General features: G+C 51.5%; 1 protein-coding gene across 1 annotated transcript in view; it reads left to right on the plus strand.

Annotated features, from left to right (window-relative positions):
• Positions 1-15972, plus strand: part of MAP2K6 (mitogen-activated protein kinase kinase 6) — a 52804-nt gene that overhangs the window by 11823 nt on the left and 25009 nt on the right. Inside the window, exons 2-3 of the mRNA XM_039562595.1 lie at positions 13582-13648; positions 14547-14595. Coding sequence (XP_039418529.1) covers positions 13582-13648; positions 14547-14595 — 116 coding nt within the window. The remainder of the gene's footprint in view (positions 1-13581; positions 13649-14546; positions 14596-15972) is intronic.

A 15972-nucleotide genomic window follows, 5' to 3' on the forward strand; every position in this document is an offset into this window, starting at 1 on the left:
AAAAGTCATTGATATTTTATAGCTCATGGCATGACCAAATCAGTGGGCAGTTTTCTTTCTGTGGAGCATAAATGGCCCATTTTTTCCCAAGGTATCTTTACTCAGGAGCAGAAAATTATAACTCCCAAGTTTTACATGCAGAGCATCAGCAGGAGATGTCTGATAGCAGTGCAGCTGAAATGTCCAAATTTACAATATGCTGAACAAACCCAATCTGTGCTTGGTAAAATGAGACTCCTGTGGCTGCCTGGAGCCCCTGGTGACAGCAATAAAACTGTACCTCACATTGCCCTGATTGGATTTTGTTGCAGCCTTTTGTGAGGGTGATGGCACCAGGACACGTATCCCACAGGGGAGGTGCTCATTGAGCAAAAACATCTCCGTGGGGGAATGGGGCTGCATTAAGGCGTGGGGAGCAGGAGCTGGAGGATGAAATTTCCATGCATTCTCTTCTGGGGACAGGGACACCCCAGAGGGGCTGTTGGCAGGGCTCCCCAGGTGAGCCCTTCCTGTCCCAGTCACACCCTTTTGATATCCAGGCCCTGCTTTTCTCATGTTTAAATCTCCTGACTCCCTTAGGCTGGACAAGCCTCAGCACTTGCCCACAGGGCTTTGCCAGTGGGTGCTACAAGGCAGCATCAGGAAGCTGTCTGTGTGTGGGGTGTCAGGCTGTCCCTTTTGGGGCTGAAGGCTGGGCTGAAAGCTGTAGCCAGCTGCTACAGCTAAGCCAGGAGTCTGGCACAGCCTTTACATCCCTGACCCTGCTCAGCCTGGCACTTAGGCCAGCCTTGATGGGAACGTGAGCTCAGGCTGAGCACGTGCTTAAACCCGAGCAGCAGCAAGGCCCAGGAACGCTCCCAGCTGGAGCCGCGGTCGGGCTGTGCCCGCAGCAGCATCAGCGAGCGGGTGGCAATGTCACCTTCCTGTCCAAAGCCATTTGCCTTTCTCCGTGCTGGCAGCACAGCTGGCAGCTCCAGGAGGCCCTGGCTCACCAAGTGGGTGCTGGCACTGCCAGGCTGGCTGCCCCTGCAGCCGGGGCAGAGGCAGGAGCTGGTCTGTGTACTCAGGGGAGATGCAGCTCTGCTGCAGAGCTCCCACTCTGCTGCTTCAAAACTCCTTTGCAAGATCTGCTGAGAGAAAATACCAGCTGCACCGAGCACATTAGAAACCTGAAAAACAATATTGGAGCTGGAGAGAGACCTTGAACAAAAATGTGTCTGTGGGGAAAGAAAATTGGGGTTGAGGCTCAGCAGAGCAGGGGGGAATGAACTCGATGATCCTTGTGTGTCCCTTCCAACTCAGGATATTCTGTAATTGTATGAGGTGGATTCTTTACTATTGGGAGCAGTGGGTTTGGGAAGTACAGAAGTGTTTGTAGCTGGGCTGGGGCTCATGGATTTAAGGCAAATCCTGCTCCCCTCATGACTGAGGCAGATGGAGCACCTGCTTTTGTGTTAAATGTGGGACAGTGGCTGCTGCCCGCTTGGGATATGTGTGGGAAGTTGGTCAGAGCCCCGTGGTCACTCATGGTGGTGTTCTGAGGTGAAATCTTGGTGGATAAGGGGAAGTAAAAAAACACGAGTGGAGAACTGGAAGTGATGCCCAGCTCATGGGCAAACCCATAGCATCCCCTCAGCTCACCCACTGGCTGTGGGAGCTTCATCCCCTCATCCATGGGGCTGCATGGGGGGCACCCACTGGCATGGCAGAGTCCCTTGGAAGACTCCATAGGGTGCTGCTGCTGCCCTGAGGAGCAAAGCCCTCCCTGCCTTCTGTTGGAGGGGCAGAGCCAGGCACAAAGGCTAGGATAAGACACGATGCAGCAATATTTGGGAAGCTCTTGGCCCTTCTGTGCTGCTTTTCTGCTGCTGGCAGGTGTGGGAGGTGTCTGTGCCCCTGCCCATGCGTCCCCTGTGCCCGGGCAGAGCCCACCCCCTCCTCATCCCACCTCCTGCTCTGCCATGGGCAGGTGCTCTTTGGCACGGGGAAAACAGACACAGAGGTAGTGGCAGTGAAAGCAGCCTCGTCCTCCAAATCCTCCTGCACAAAAGCCCTTTTGTTCCCCGGGTGAATTCCAAGAGCTTTCCTCCAGTTTTGATTCCAGTAAACTCCCACTGCAAGCAGACAGGCGAGGGCTGAAAACAAAGCGGCAGCAAAATGAAAAGTCCCTTGTAAAAAACCCCGGCCAGGGCTGGAGGCTCTTGTCTAACAGCTTTCCTGGCCTGCAACTCCTGTGGATTTCCTGATTGGAGATAAGCAGCAAAGAAAACAAGCTCTAGGATGGGGAAGCAGCGAGGCCAGTGGACCTTGGCAGAAGGAAAATGGGGCTGTGATTTATGGTGTGCAGGGGACTGGGGGAGCGCCTGCCCCATCCGCTGGCTCCCTGGAGCTCCACTGCTGGGATTTCTCATGATATGGGGGAAGGGGAGAGGCCATGAGGCTCCAGTGGCCTGTGTTGCTCCGTGGGGTCTCCATCATCATCACATCTTTCCCAGAGCAGCCAGGAGGATGTGGCCATCTCACTGCTGGAAGCCACAAGGATTGCAACCAGCTCCAGTGACCACAAGGAGCACAAAGCCCAGTCCTTTAGGGCATCTCTTGGACCCCAGCAGGATTTCCCTGAACCTTGGCTGTGTGTTTCTTGCAGCTTCCCTGTCGTGCAGCTGTGAGTGATTTGTAGGATTTGAGGGCACTTGGGACTGTGTGATGGGAGGAGTGGAAGGGATGCTTGGGCCACCTGTGAAATCAAGTTGCTGGGTGGAAAAACAGTTAAGCAAAAGAAGGTGAGAAGAAGGAAGAGGCTTTGGTCCCGAGGGGACGCCTGTCAGGCTGTTGGAGACGGGAGGGCGCATGGACAAAGCATGGAATTCTGCATTTGTGGGCTGCATCCTTTGGCAGCTGCTGACATCCTCATCCATGGAAGTCCCTTGCTTTGGGGGATGTGACTCGGAGCCCGCAGCTGCAGAGGTGCTTCTGCCTGAATTCCTCACTGCACACACCGGGCAGAGGGGACACGCAGACAGGGCTTGTGCAACTTTGGGTGTTGGTGAGATCCTTGTGGGTCCCTTCTAGCAGGGTGTTTGTGATTCTCCATCTCACCCATGGCCATGCATGGGGTTGTTAGGGGTGATATTTGAGTGTGCACATGCTGGTGCTCATCCCTTGCACACCACCGCCTCCTCCCCTCTTCAGCCCGTGGATCCGAGGCACTGCCAGTTCCTCACAGAGCCTCTTGCAGCTGGGGTGAATCAGCAGAGAGCTGAACATTCCCACCTTGCACTCGCCTGGGAGGAGAGTGATTGGGATCTCCGAGGGCTGGTGCAGGGGTCAGCTTGGGGCAGCCGAGCCCCGGGTGGGTGGAATTCCCTGGGATCAGGTGCCCGGCTCAGGTGTGTGTGGGGTGGTGATGCCACTGCACGGAGGTGCTGCCGTTTGGGAGGAGCTGTTCCTTTGCCCCAGGCCACCGGAGCAGCTGGATGCACATGCCAGATGAGTTCAGCCAGTGTTGTAACAGGGTTTTTAATATTCCAGTCTCCTGTGGCCTGTGCTGAAAGCTGTAGGCAGGCAATGAGCTCCTATCTCCCATCTCCCATTCGCACCTAAGGGACCACGGATTTCAGGCTGCTTTGCATTGCAGCTGCTGTCTGACGGGAAGCTGGCTGATCCTGGCAGGGCAGGGTGTCAGGGGAGGGCTCTGTGTGGCCTTGTCACATCTGCAGATGCCAGCGTGGTGCTGGCACCAGCTCAGCAGGAACAGGACGGGTGGCCCCACGCTGTTCCTGTGATGGATTGGAAGTGATGCTGTGTCTGGGCTGGGAAGGGACATTGTCTGGCAAAGCTGTTTGTTGTCACCTCCCCATTAGCATCAGGAGAGAGCATGTGGCTGCTCTTTGCTGATCTGTGAGTGTGGAAATGGGCACTGGAGGCCTCATTCCCTCTCATGTTGGTTTTCCTGCAGGCCAGCACTGGAAGGGGGTGGAGGAAACACATTGGACCAGAGCCCAGTTGGGAAGAGAAATCCATGGTGCTGGAATGTCCAAGCCAGTGTGGCAGCCCATGAAACAGCTCAGTGAGGTGTCCGTGAGTTCCACAGGACAAAAAGGATCCTGAACTCCCATACCTTTAGGATCATCTCCATTAGATGACCCTCCTTCATCTCCAGACTGGCCCTGGGTGCTGGTGTCCCACAATACCTGCTGGATGGTTGCTCCAGCATGTGATTATCCCAGTGCTCCCTGCAGGAGCTGCAGGGGGGCTCAAGTTTGTTTGGTGGGGGGCTCCAGGGGGTACAGAATTGCCCCAAAGCTGTATCAGCTCCCCGTCCCCTCCCCAGCATCCCTGCAGCCCCTCCTCAGGGCATGTGTTAGCACAGAATCTCATGTCTGATCTCTATCAAAGTGTCTCTTCCTCTTTGCACTCAGAAGGTCTGAACTCTTCTAGAATTTGGAAATGCACTCTTATCAGAGTGGCAGACAGACTCTCGTAACCAAAATGTGCAGATAAACAAGAAGAAATTGCATCCCTCTGGTTTCAGTATTGACATGAGTAATCCAGCAGCCCGCAGCCCTTTTGCAGGGTGTGTTAAGAGGAAAATGGGCAGAGTAAGAGAGATTAGCCCAAAATTACCTTCAAAATTGAATTACTGAAATACAGAGCTTGAAAGGTGGACAAATAGGTCCTGATATTTGCAGAGTTTGGTGACATTTCTGTCTGTGTCTGCGCTGCAGGATCCACAGATTAAGCCTGCTGGAGTCCGTGTTGCAGAGCTCTCTGCTCTGCCTTGTTCCAGTGTTTTCTTCTGGTGCTGTTCAGAGCTTCTCCTGCTGGAGGCCGGTCTGAGGCAGGCACGAAGCCCTGACCTTGTGATTTTACCTCGCAGCAAAGCTGAAGATCTTTGTCTCCGCGGTGTTTGTGCCTCAGCAGGGCTGACCTACGTCAGCCGCCGCCGGTCGGGAGCGCGGCTCCCGCGGCAGAGCCAGGCCCTGGGCCGCAAATAACCCTGGCATTGCTCAACCCCGCCACTGGTTCACCGGGTGCACCTCGCCCGCTCCCTCACAGCCCTGCTATTTTGGTTTGGAGCCTCTCCTGCCAGGGGTTTATTACAGGTTGCAGGGTTGAGTCAGAGGAGCGAGTTCAGCCCTGCGACGGAGAAACCCCGGGGCAGCTGCTGGCATGGCTGGGTGCTGGGACATGGCTGGGTGCTGGGACATGGCTGGGTGCTGGGACACATCTGGATGCTGGGACATGGCTGGGTGCTGGGACAACGGCTGGGTGCTGGGACACATCTGGATGCTGGGACATGGCTGGGTGCTGGGACACGGCTGGGTGCTGGGACATGGCTGGGTGCTTGGGACACGGCTGGGTGCTTGGACCCATCTGGATGCTGGGGCATGGCTGGGTGCTGGGGCATGGCTGGGTGCTGGGACACGGCTGGATGCTGGGACACGGCTGGGTGCTGGGGCATGGCTGGGGGCTGGGACATGGCTGGGTGCTGGGACACATCTGGATGCTGGGGCATGGCTGGGTGCTGGGGCATGGCTGGGTGCTGGGGCATAGCTGGGTGCTGGGACATGGCTGGGGGCTGGGACATGGCTGGGTGCTGGGACATGGCTGGGTGCTGGGGCATGGCTGGGTGCTGGGACAATGGCTGGGGACTGGGACATGGCTGGGTGCTGGGACATAGCTGGGTGCTGGGACATGGCTGGGTGCTGGGACATGGCTGGGTGCTGGGGCATGGCTGGGTGCTGGGACACATCTGGATGCTGGGACATGGCTGGGTGCTGGGACACATCTGGATGCTGGGACATGGCTGGGTGCTGGGGCATAGCTGGGTGCTGGGACACAGACAGGTGCCGGGCATGGCCACCCTCGGGACAGGACAGTGACTTGCATTCCCACCATTACAATGTGGGAGCTGACGGTGCCAGTGGGTAGTTTGGGGTCAGCTGGTGTGTGGTCACTGGGGCAGCTGTGCCCAGGCCATGCTCTTCTCTTCAGGAGCCTCGGGAATTAAGATGGGATGCGAACACAGCATCGCCTGCTCCGGTCTTGTGCCAGTGTTTCAGGGTTTCCTGCTGTGCTGTCAGTCTGATACACATTGGAAAAATTCACCACAGCCATAAAAGTGCTCTTGCCTTTCCTGCTTCCTGACCCAAAATGTGGCTCCTGGGGGACAGAAAGGAAAATAAGTAATGCTTTAATTCAGACATAAAGGTGTGAGTCACAGTGTGGACACCATGGGGCCGTGGTGTGCTCAGACCTGGATGTGCCAGCAGCCACCAAATGTGCCAGCAGCTCCATGGCATCCAAACGAGAGGAGGAAAGCCTGGAGCTGGGAGCCACCTTGGCCCCACGACTGTGGTGGGCTCTGCTCCCTTCCCCAGGCAGCCCAGAAGTGTTGTTAAGGAAACACATTCCAAGTTTGCCGTTTCCAAGGAGTTGTTGCAAACAGCCATGAGGGAAGACACAGATAAAGGACGTGGGGGAAATGTCCCTGTCCTGCACAGAGGACACACCATCATCCCTGGAGCATCTCCATTTGCTTCCAACAGATCCAGTTGCTCCTGGCAGTGATGGAAGAGCAGCCAGTGGCACTTGGCCACTTACTGGCAGGGCTAAGGAGAGAGCAGCTCCATCAGGTTTCAAGGAGAGAAATGAAGCACAAATCTATCTTTTCCTGTCCCTTGGCCTTTGGTTGAAACTTCTACAGCTTTTAAACATCTCTTGCATATTAAATTCTTTTTTTGTGGCTTAATGCAGGATTGGAAACCAGATTTTCAGACCCACTTTTCCACATCGTTGGTGCTTACGTGAACACCTGGTTTTTGGTTTTCTCCAGAAACAAGGGCTTGGCTGAAGCTCTGCATTTACAAACTGGATGGTGGGCACAGCTCAGGTGCTCACCCACCCTGTCCCTGGGGCTCTGCACAGCAGGGATTTAGGCACCTTTACCAAAAGGTTACCAAGGCACACAACCCAGTTATGGGGGCAGAAGTGGTGTGAGAACTTCCCTGGTGCCTCCCCACCACAGTCACCAACGTCACCAAGACCCCTGTCACCTGCGGATCTGTCCCACAGGCATTTGAATCCAAGAGCCCTAGCCTGGTTCCACACTTGGACTGCCCAAATAACAAATTTCAGAGGAGGGATTCACCCATTTGGAGCCTGTGGGAGGAAGGGGGTGGTGCAGGGGTTGCTGTGGTCGTGGCTGTGGATATGCCACATGGGAGGACATGTGCGGCTGCCTCGGGGAAGTGGCCACCAGGGTTTTGTGCTACAAAACCCACCAGAAGTGGCTACTTGAGGAATGTGCCTCCATTTGTGTTCTCTTTGAGGGCTTGATTTCCATTTCAGCTGGAATGGAGCCAGAAGGCGTCTGGGTATGGCTCCAGCAGCACAGCTTCTCCTCAGGCCCACTCACTGAGAATATACTTCGTTATCTCTGTGTGTTTTAATTTTCCAGCACAGCAGCTCGGCAGGGAGCCCCAGGCTCTGCTCGGTGGCCGTTGTTTAGTCTGGAGTGGGCAGTGTGTGGCTGTGGGGACACCAGGAATGCTCCCGGCCTTCCCGCTCCTCTCACACCGGGCTGGGATGTCCCCACGTGTGGGATTCCTGGGGGAGACCTGGGTGGGATTAAAGGCTTTTCACCTTGAGAACTGGGCAGTGGTGACGAGCTGGTGCTGGGGCAGGTGACGGGACTGAAGGAGATGGACAAGTCCATCCCCAGCCCTCAGACTGTGCCAAGATGGTTTGTATAACAACTGTTAGAATTTGCAAGTATAAATAATGAACCTGTGAGATGATCCTTAATACTTGTTAAAAATATTTCTTTCACTTCTTTGGTCATTTTTGGTCACTTTGTGAAAATACTTTTAAATACAAGGTTGTTAACACCTACAGCAGCAGTTGGTGACCCTGCTCTGCCCTGGCTGCCATCAGCAGCTTTGAGATATCTCAGTGTTTGTGTCCAGGAGGGCTAATGAGTGGATTTCTCAGACATTTGGGTATTTCCAGGTGTCCTGTAAGGCTTAAAGTTCTCTTTGACAGCATCAAGCCCACCATTGTTACTGCAGTGTGGGCTGGAACCATGCTGTGGATAAGGGATGCCCTTTGCACTTGCAGACCAAGGCTTTGCGTGAAGAACTCTCCTGCTGGGCATCTCCAGGGTGGCTGGGACACAGAAAAAAATAATCTTAATTCCTTGGTTTTGCAAGAACCGTCTGGGCCTGGAGTTTTGCACCTAAGCCATCGCCAAGGGTCCTTTCGCTCTGCAAAGTGGCACTTCAGGATCAGGCCACACATTGGTTGTGGAGCTTTGTGAGCTGCCCATGAGCTGCCAAAATTCACTCTCTTCTGTGGAAACCCACCAAGCATTCCCATTTTGCCCTCATTTTAGGTGTGGGGGTTTGCTCACACAGAGAGTACAGCTGCTAGGGGAAAACCAGATCATTTAGCTTTCAAAACCTTCCAAGAAATCAGACAAAAAATCCTTGGGAGAGACAGGAATCGTAAATGAGCCACTTTTATCTCCTAAAAAAATGGGAGAAAGAGGCATTTCCCACCTGTGCAATTTTACCAGCAAGTTATATGCTAAAGAGTGTTGTTTGAAAGGAAATGTTGCTACATGGCTATTGGAACACAGCTTTAATAATAAATTGTGGTGAAGACAGAACTAGTTAATATCCTTTGAAGGAAATAGGAGCTTTTTGTGGCAAGGAACCATTTATTTTGGATTATATCATAAAAAGTGTTCGACTGCAAGTGAAAAGTCTGGAGACTGGGGAATGGGATTTTCCTTCAGAAGTCAGAGTTTATTTTCTGTTACAGCCTATGTGGGCAGCGAATTCCTCTGTCTTCCCTTTCTGTGTTATTCTCTGTTCTTTTCGCTGTGGAACGTTGAAGTTTCCTTTTTCAATATTGATATTTAGCACTGCCTGAATTGAAGGGGGTTTACAACATCCATCCCTGAGCTTTGTCAGTGCTGGTGGGAAGAGGTTAACGAGCCCCTTGGAAATGTGTTTTTCTCCCCTCCCTCAGGAATTTGGTTTAAGACCTTCACAGGGAAGTATTTAATGTGTTTGCATTAAGTCAGGGTTTCTTTTTCCTATTGCAGTTTTGCTTTCAGACCTCATTTGGTTCTCGGGGTTGGTTGGGCTGGTCCAGGCCCTGCAGGAGCAAATGGGGTCAGTGCCGGGGCACAGGAGGTTCAAGTGATGCTGCAGCCAACTGCTGGCATTAGAACCAGAAAATCAGGGAATCATTAAGGGTGGAAAAGCTCTCCAAGCTCATTGAATCCAAGCATTAACCCAGCACTTCCAAGCCCACCACTAAACCATGTCCCCAAGTGCCACACCCTCCTGTCTTTTCGGGAATGGTGATTCTGCCACTGCCCTGGGCAGCCTCTTTTAATGCCTGACCACCCTTTTGGTGAAGAAATTCCTCCTAATTTCTAATCTAAACCTCCCCTGGCATGACTTGAGGCTGTTTGCTCTCATCCTGAGATGGAACTGCTGCCTTGAGCAGTACACTTTCAAGAAAGGCTTTGTAAAGGTGTCCCCTTCTCCAGCACCAGTCGGTTCAATATTTACTGTGGGTAATTTTTTTTTCCTAAAAGAAAGTAGATTTAAGTTTCTGCTTAATGTCACAGATACCCTGGAAGTTTTGCTGAATCAAAACTGGGTTCTGGAGATGTCTCTCAGCATCCACACTTCAGACTCCAAACCAGGCTCGATTTTTTCCCCCTCAATTATTCTTAAAGCTTTGCTTTTGAGTCAAGTGCTTGTGGATGTCTCCATGTGCCAAACTGCAGGGAGAGCTCTCAAATGAGCTTTAGCTTGAAGGCTCAGGGACCAGCAAGGCTCCAGGGCTTGTTTACACAGAAAATCCATGGTTTTTTGGGTACTGGGGAGCAGATGTACGATCCCATCTGCTGAGCCACCAGCAGAGCCTTCTGCAGAGGGAGCCACATTTTGAGTTTGTGCTGTGTGTGGTGGTTCACTGGGGCTTTCCTTATTGCAGATTCCAAGGGATTGCAGTGAAAACCCTCTGCACTGGTGGTTTGTGCCTCAGGACTGAGCCCTGTGCTGTTACTTTGGTGTCTGAGGCACCCGCGGCCTGTGTGGACACTGGTGCCTGCCATGGGTGGCTTTTGTGCTTCAGTCCCTGAGCTGGGGACTCCTTTATTTAGTCACCTGCTTTTCTCAGATTTACAATCTCCAAAAGCTCAATTTCTCTGTCAGATGGGGCTGAAATGGGCCCGTGGCTTTTGCACTTGCCACGAGGGACACAGACCGGCAGATAAACACGTGGTGATTTTTTTCCAGGAAACAAAGCTAAAAATAGTAATGATTCATAAAAACGCTGTGGAAAATACTGGTTTTCTGGTGGATGGAACAGGTACCATCCAATTTTGTGTGTTATTAAGGTGCCTCCACATTTGGAGCTCCTGTGCAGATGATTTTCTGTGCAGTTTAATACAGCATCATCTCCCCAAGCCGACGTCTGCTCTGGCAAACTGGGGGATTTTATTTTGACAGCGAGACACTTGCTTGGCAGTTCCTATTGAACAGAACTGATCTTGAGACTTCCAATTATTTTTTCCTTAAAAAAAAAAGAAGCCTTTTAACTATGTTTGTGTTTGAGGAGAAAGTCAAGCATGTGTGAGCTGGACTGTTGAATTTTGGAGCTGGGGATTGGGGTAAAGGGGGATCCTGGTTCCTGCATCCCACTGCAGCCTGCTGGGGTGGCTCTGCTTCGTATTTCTAGTTTGAAAGTAGTGCCAGGCTCAGGATTGCTGATGCTTCCTGCAAACCACTCACAGACATTGGCCCCAGAGGCTTGGAGAGATGAGTGCTTTGCATGTTGGAACAAAAGGAGCTCAGAAATTTGGCCTGATCCAGTTAAGCCATGAAATCGCCTGATTTCAGCCAGGATTCGTTAAATAACCATGGAGACAGCACATCCCCCCTCAGCACCTGTGGGTGCTGTAGGTGCAAGTCCTGGCCATGGCAATTCCCATTTCCCATCCCTTCTCCCGCTGCCATCGTTAAACCCGTGTCTTACCTGAGCTGCTTTCTCCTTTCTTGAAAAGAAAACCCCAAAGAATGTTCAACTGTGCTTGTGCCTTGGCAGCTCGAATGCATGGACAGATTGTGCTTCAAAAAAATGGCAAAGTTTCAAAATATTGTGTTCTGTGAAGAAGAGACAAGGAAAATAAACTCCCCAAAGTGCAGATTTTATTTCACCAGGAGGCGGAAAAGCTTTTAGTGTTTATTTGGGTTTGGCATTTTGCTCCCTGGTTCTGCTGACACCACTTGTGAACCACGACCAGATTCGAGGCTGCACAACCTGTTCTGAGTCCAGTTCAAATCAGCTTCATTTCCAGTAGGTCCATTTCCACCCTCCCAGAGCTGCCTGAGGAACCTTCCTGAGGCCTGGGGACAGCACAGGGGGTGGTGCAAGCAAAGCCATGAAGGAAAAAACACAAAAAAGGGAATAACAGAGCAAATCTGTGCCTGTTTCTCACTTGATTTTGGTGGTGCCAGTGTGACTGCAGCAGAGGGAAGGGCTGGTCCTTGGGGTTTGTCAGGAGGCAGCTGCTGCGTGTTCATAGGAACAGTTCCTCCACGAGAAATTTGGTGGATTTTGTGTCTTGATTTCCACGTGCAAAATCAGTGTGAAGATGCTTTTCCTGTGCCTGTGGCTGTGTTGTTTCCTTGAGGATGCAGACAGGGAGCAGAGAGGTCTCTGGGATGACAGCTTGGAAAGTGCCAGAGGAGCAGGGATTTTGTTTGCCTGCACTGCCAGACCTGTGTTTTTGGGATTCCTTTTTTTGGCTAACATCCAGGACACCCCTCCCCGTTTAGCATCCCCGTGGATCCGAGGTGTGCTTGGCACAGCTTGGGCAGGAAAGGGAATCTGGAGCATCCAGCACAGCAGGGCTTGCTCCTCACTTCTGCCTCCTGGATACAACTGAAAAACTGGAAGGAAAAGGGTCAAAGAGCAGCTCTGCTCACTGTAGGAGTTCCTCCACTGGATTTTAGAATCGTTTTTGCTTCCTTGCAGGCCAGCTTTTACTTTTTGGGAACACTGAGAGCTGTTCTTTGTGCTTCTGCATGACCTTGCTGCTTTTATTTTGCTTTTCCTGCGTGAGATTGGGAGCTCTGAAGAGCAGAGATTTGGCTTTTTTTCTGTTTTTTTGTTTCCTATGTACATTCACAGCTCTGTTGATTTCTAATCCCAGTAGTGAGTGTGCACAGGAGCTTCCAATAAATGCTTTTCCCACGAGGTGTCAGCTGGGTTCTTGCAGCCTGCCCCATCCTGGAATGACTTTGTCAAAAGGAGTGAGCAAGATCCCATCTTTTGGAGCCAACAAGGAAAAAAATACTAAAAAAAACACCCAAAAAAGCACCAAAACCTAAAAAAACCGAAACAACAACCAAAAAAACCCTTAAAAAACAAAACCAAAACCCCCCAACAATAACAACAACAACAAAAAACAACCCAAAAACCAAAACCCTAAAAAAAAAATTGCTATTCTGAATTGATTAATTGATTCATGAAGGTCATTTTCCATTCTGGGTGCCTGCCCTTTGATCCAGCACCCCTCTGGCACTGGGATGCACAGGCATCTATTGATGTGTTGAAAGGAAAAACAAATTCAGACATGTATAGGTGAAGTTTGAGAGAGAGGTTTGGGAATAGGGAGTAAAACTCACTCTCTAATGGATATAAATTGTTAGGTTAAAAACGCTGTACACCTAAATTAGGTGCTTGTGCCTTTTCTGGGGGGATGGACCAGGGATTTTATTACCCAGCCAAGCAGCCAGATGTTTACCTTGGGGTTTGGTGACATGACTGATGCTTCCAGGTTATTTTCTCCATGAATTCAAGCCCCCGTGCTGAAATGTGGCTGAATCTGTGCAGTCATAAAAAGGTTCTTGTGTTTCTCTGCTCTGCCTGGCTCTCGTGGCTGGACCCCCTTTCCAGGAGAGCTGCAGCTGAGCTGCCTCAGAGCTTGAGCTGCATCCAGCTCAGAAAAGCTTGGCTGGTCAGTGTGAATAGAAACAAATGGCTTTGGAGCCTGCAAACTTGAATTCTGCTTTATTTTTGCTGGGTTTGCACAACTTTAATGACCAGGAGGTGAAACATGCAGTTAAACAGAATCAGAATGGGGACTTTCAGATGCAATTTTAAAAGGATGTTTCATCCTGCCAGGGTTTGAAGTTATGTATCTGGAATGGTTTTAAATCTAAGAAATGTTTGGAGGGATCCTCCGTGGGTAGGAGGAGAAATACCTTTCCCTTTGCATGTTCTCATGGCCTGCCTTTGCCAGAGCTCTTGCCTGTTTTCTGTACCAAGCTGGCAGCCAGAGCTCGCAGGTTTAAATGAAACCTTGCTGAACAAAGGCACTTTATGTTTGAACTCTGTGCCCTGAGTCTGCCCCACCGGCCTGGCTGGGCATTTATGTGAAATAAGGTCAACAAATATAGACAAGCTGTGTTTTGCAAATTAACCCCAAACGAATCGTAACAACAACAAAAAAATGCCTTTCTTTAACTCTGCCTCTTTCTTGTTTCGCAGGCAAGAAGAGAAACCCTGGGCTGAAAATTCCTAAAGAAGCATTTGAGCAACCACAGACAAGCTCCACGTAAGTCTGCAAACACTGGGGCAGAATGAAAAGCAAACCACGAAGCCCAGCTGCCTTCCAGCCTTGGCTGGCGCCTGGCAGTGCCCAAGGCCAGGCTGGATGGAGCTTGGAGCCCCCTGGGACAATGGAAGGTGTCCCTGCCCATGGCAGGGGGTGGAATGAGATGAGATTTAAGGTCCTTTCCAACCCAAACCATTCTGGGATTCTGTGATAATTTCACAACCCTTGTATTTCTCAGGGGGTCTCAGCCCATCACCCTCTGCCCATCTGTGAGTCTCATGTGCTTCTTACTGATGCAGAAAAAGAGAAAAACCAGAATGGCCCCCAAGTTTGACTGGTGTGGCACTTTGGCCACCAGTTTGAGTAACGTGCGTTGGACCAAGGCATAAAAACTCATCCCCTTCCCTGCCTGCTGAGCCTTGCAGAAGGAATGCCTCTGTTTTTAAGGCACTTTGTGCAACTCCAGCCTGCTTGGCTTTCTTTGCTTCTTTGAGGATTGAGTGTTTTCAGCCTGTCAGCCTGTGCTGTGTGACTGAGGTGATGATTTATAGCAGGTTTAGATGTTCATGCCAATTTAATCCATTTTTCAGCAGGCTGGCTGAGGTTTGGTGCTTGCCACCTGCCTTCCCTGTCCCAGTGAATCCCTCTGGGTTGCTGCAGGGCAAGCTGGCTGTGAGAAATGCCAGTTCCAGTAGCTTTTGTCCTGAGCCCTTTTTGGGGTGACTTTGTGGATCTTGGCTGTACCTGTTGATCCTGCAAGGCCAGGAGGCTGCTCAGGGCTGCAAGGGCTGCTGGCCTGAAGGTGTGAGGGGATGGCTTGGGGCTTGGATTTACTCACTGAGGGAAAACTGATCTTCGTAGGGGATATTTCACATCTTTTCCCTTTTCTTTCGTGCAGGCCACCCAGAGATCTGGACTCCAAAGCCTGCATCTTTATTGGTGAGGAGGTAAGACTGAGAGACCTCTGGGATCGGATCAGATCAGCCATCCTGGGCTGGCTGCTTGTGGGACTGCTTCGCTCCAGACCCCCCAAAAAGGGCAGATAATTAAATACCAGCTATTAAAAACAATGCAGCCCATTTCACTTGAAAGGGAAGGCAGCTGCTGGATGGATAAAAGCTGAGAAGATCCAGCCTGGGAGCTCGTGAGCTCTGGGGCTTGTGAGCCACGTCCAGCCATAAATATCTGAGTGGCACCTGGTGTTTGTGTGGGTGGGACCCCAGTGTGGCCCCGTGGCCAGCTGGACCTGCTGGTTGGCACTGCCCTGCTGAACGTGCCCCCAGCCCTCACCCTGTGCCTCCCATGACACGTGGGCTCCCTTCATACTTTCCACCGTGGAAATTCCTTCCTTGCTGCACTGAGGTGCAGCTAATCCCCTGGAAATAACCATTAGAGAGCAAGGGGTTGCTAACAGGGTGTTTTACTCTCCTCTGCAGTTCCTTTGCTGATTTAAAGCCTTCACCCAAAGGATTTCCCTTTGCTAGTATTGAGAGTCATCTCCTCAGGAGTCTAACTTAGGGTAGATGTCCCTGCACTGGAAGCAAATCCTTCTGACAGCATGGAAACCAATCTACCTGGTCTAAAAAAATAGCAGGGGAAAAACAAACCCCAGGACAGTTGTTTTGATAGGAGAAAAAGGCAGAGCAGAATTCAAAAAAGCGCTTTAAAGCTGGACAATGAATTTATGAGGTGCAAAAGATAGGCCTTGGTGTCAGTGAGGTAATAAGTGAAGTGAAATGCTAATCCAATAGTGGTTTAAAATGCCTATCTTTGGAGCCTTTCCTTTCATTTTGGATTTTGTGTTTTCCCTGGCTTGGAGCAGGGGCTGGGAGGTGGAAACAGTGTGAGATGCAAAATGGTACAGTATGGAGGCAGAGAAAACGCCTGCTCCAAGAAAATCACCTCTCCCTGCATTCCCAGGGATGAGGGAAGGCTCCAGTGCTCCGGAAAGGCTCCGTGCAGGAGGCAGGGAGGCCGTGGTGGCCGATGCAGAGGAGCCGCGCTCACTGCCCCCAGAGCTCAGGCTGTTTTCCAGGCACGGCTCTGTGGCTGTCTCAGAGGGACTGGCACGCCTTGGCTTCCATTTCCCATGGATCTGTGACCTGTTTATCCAGCCAGGTTCCTTTAGGATGGGCTCCCTCTTCCACCAGCATTCCCACACTCCCCCTGATCCTGAGGGGAAGCCACTTTCCCTCCTCTCCTTTTAAACTCTGCTGCTCGTTTGAGGAGAGCGCTCCAAGCGCGTTTTTGGAGCGGCTCCTGGTGAACAGCAGGAGCGGTGTCAGGCAGTCAGAGATGCCTAAATCTCTGCTGTGACTCCAAAA

This window comes from Corvus cornix, chromosome 18, assembly GCF_000738735.6.
Source record: "Corvus cornix cornix isolate S_Up_H32 chromosome 18, ASM73873v5, whole genome shotgun sequence".
Classification (NCBI taxonomy): domain Eukaryota; kingdom Metazoa; phylum Chordata; class Aves; order Passeriformes; family Corvidae; genus Corvus; species Corvus cornix.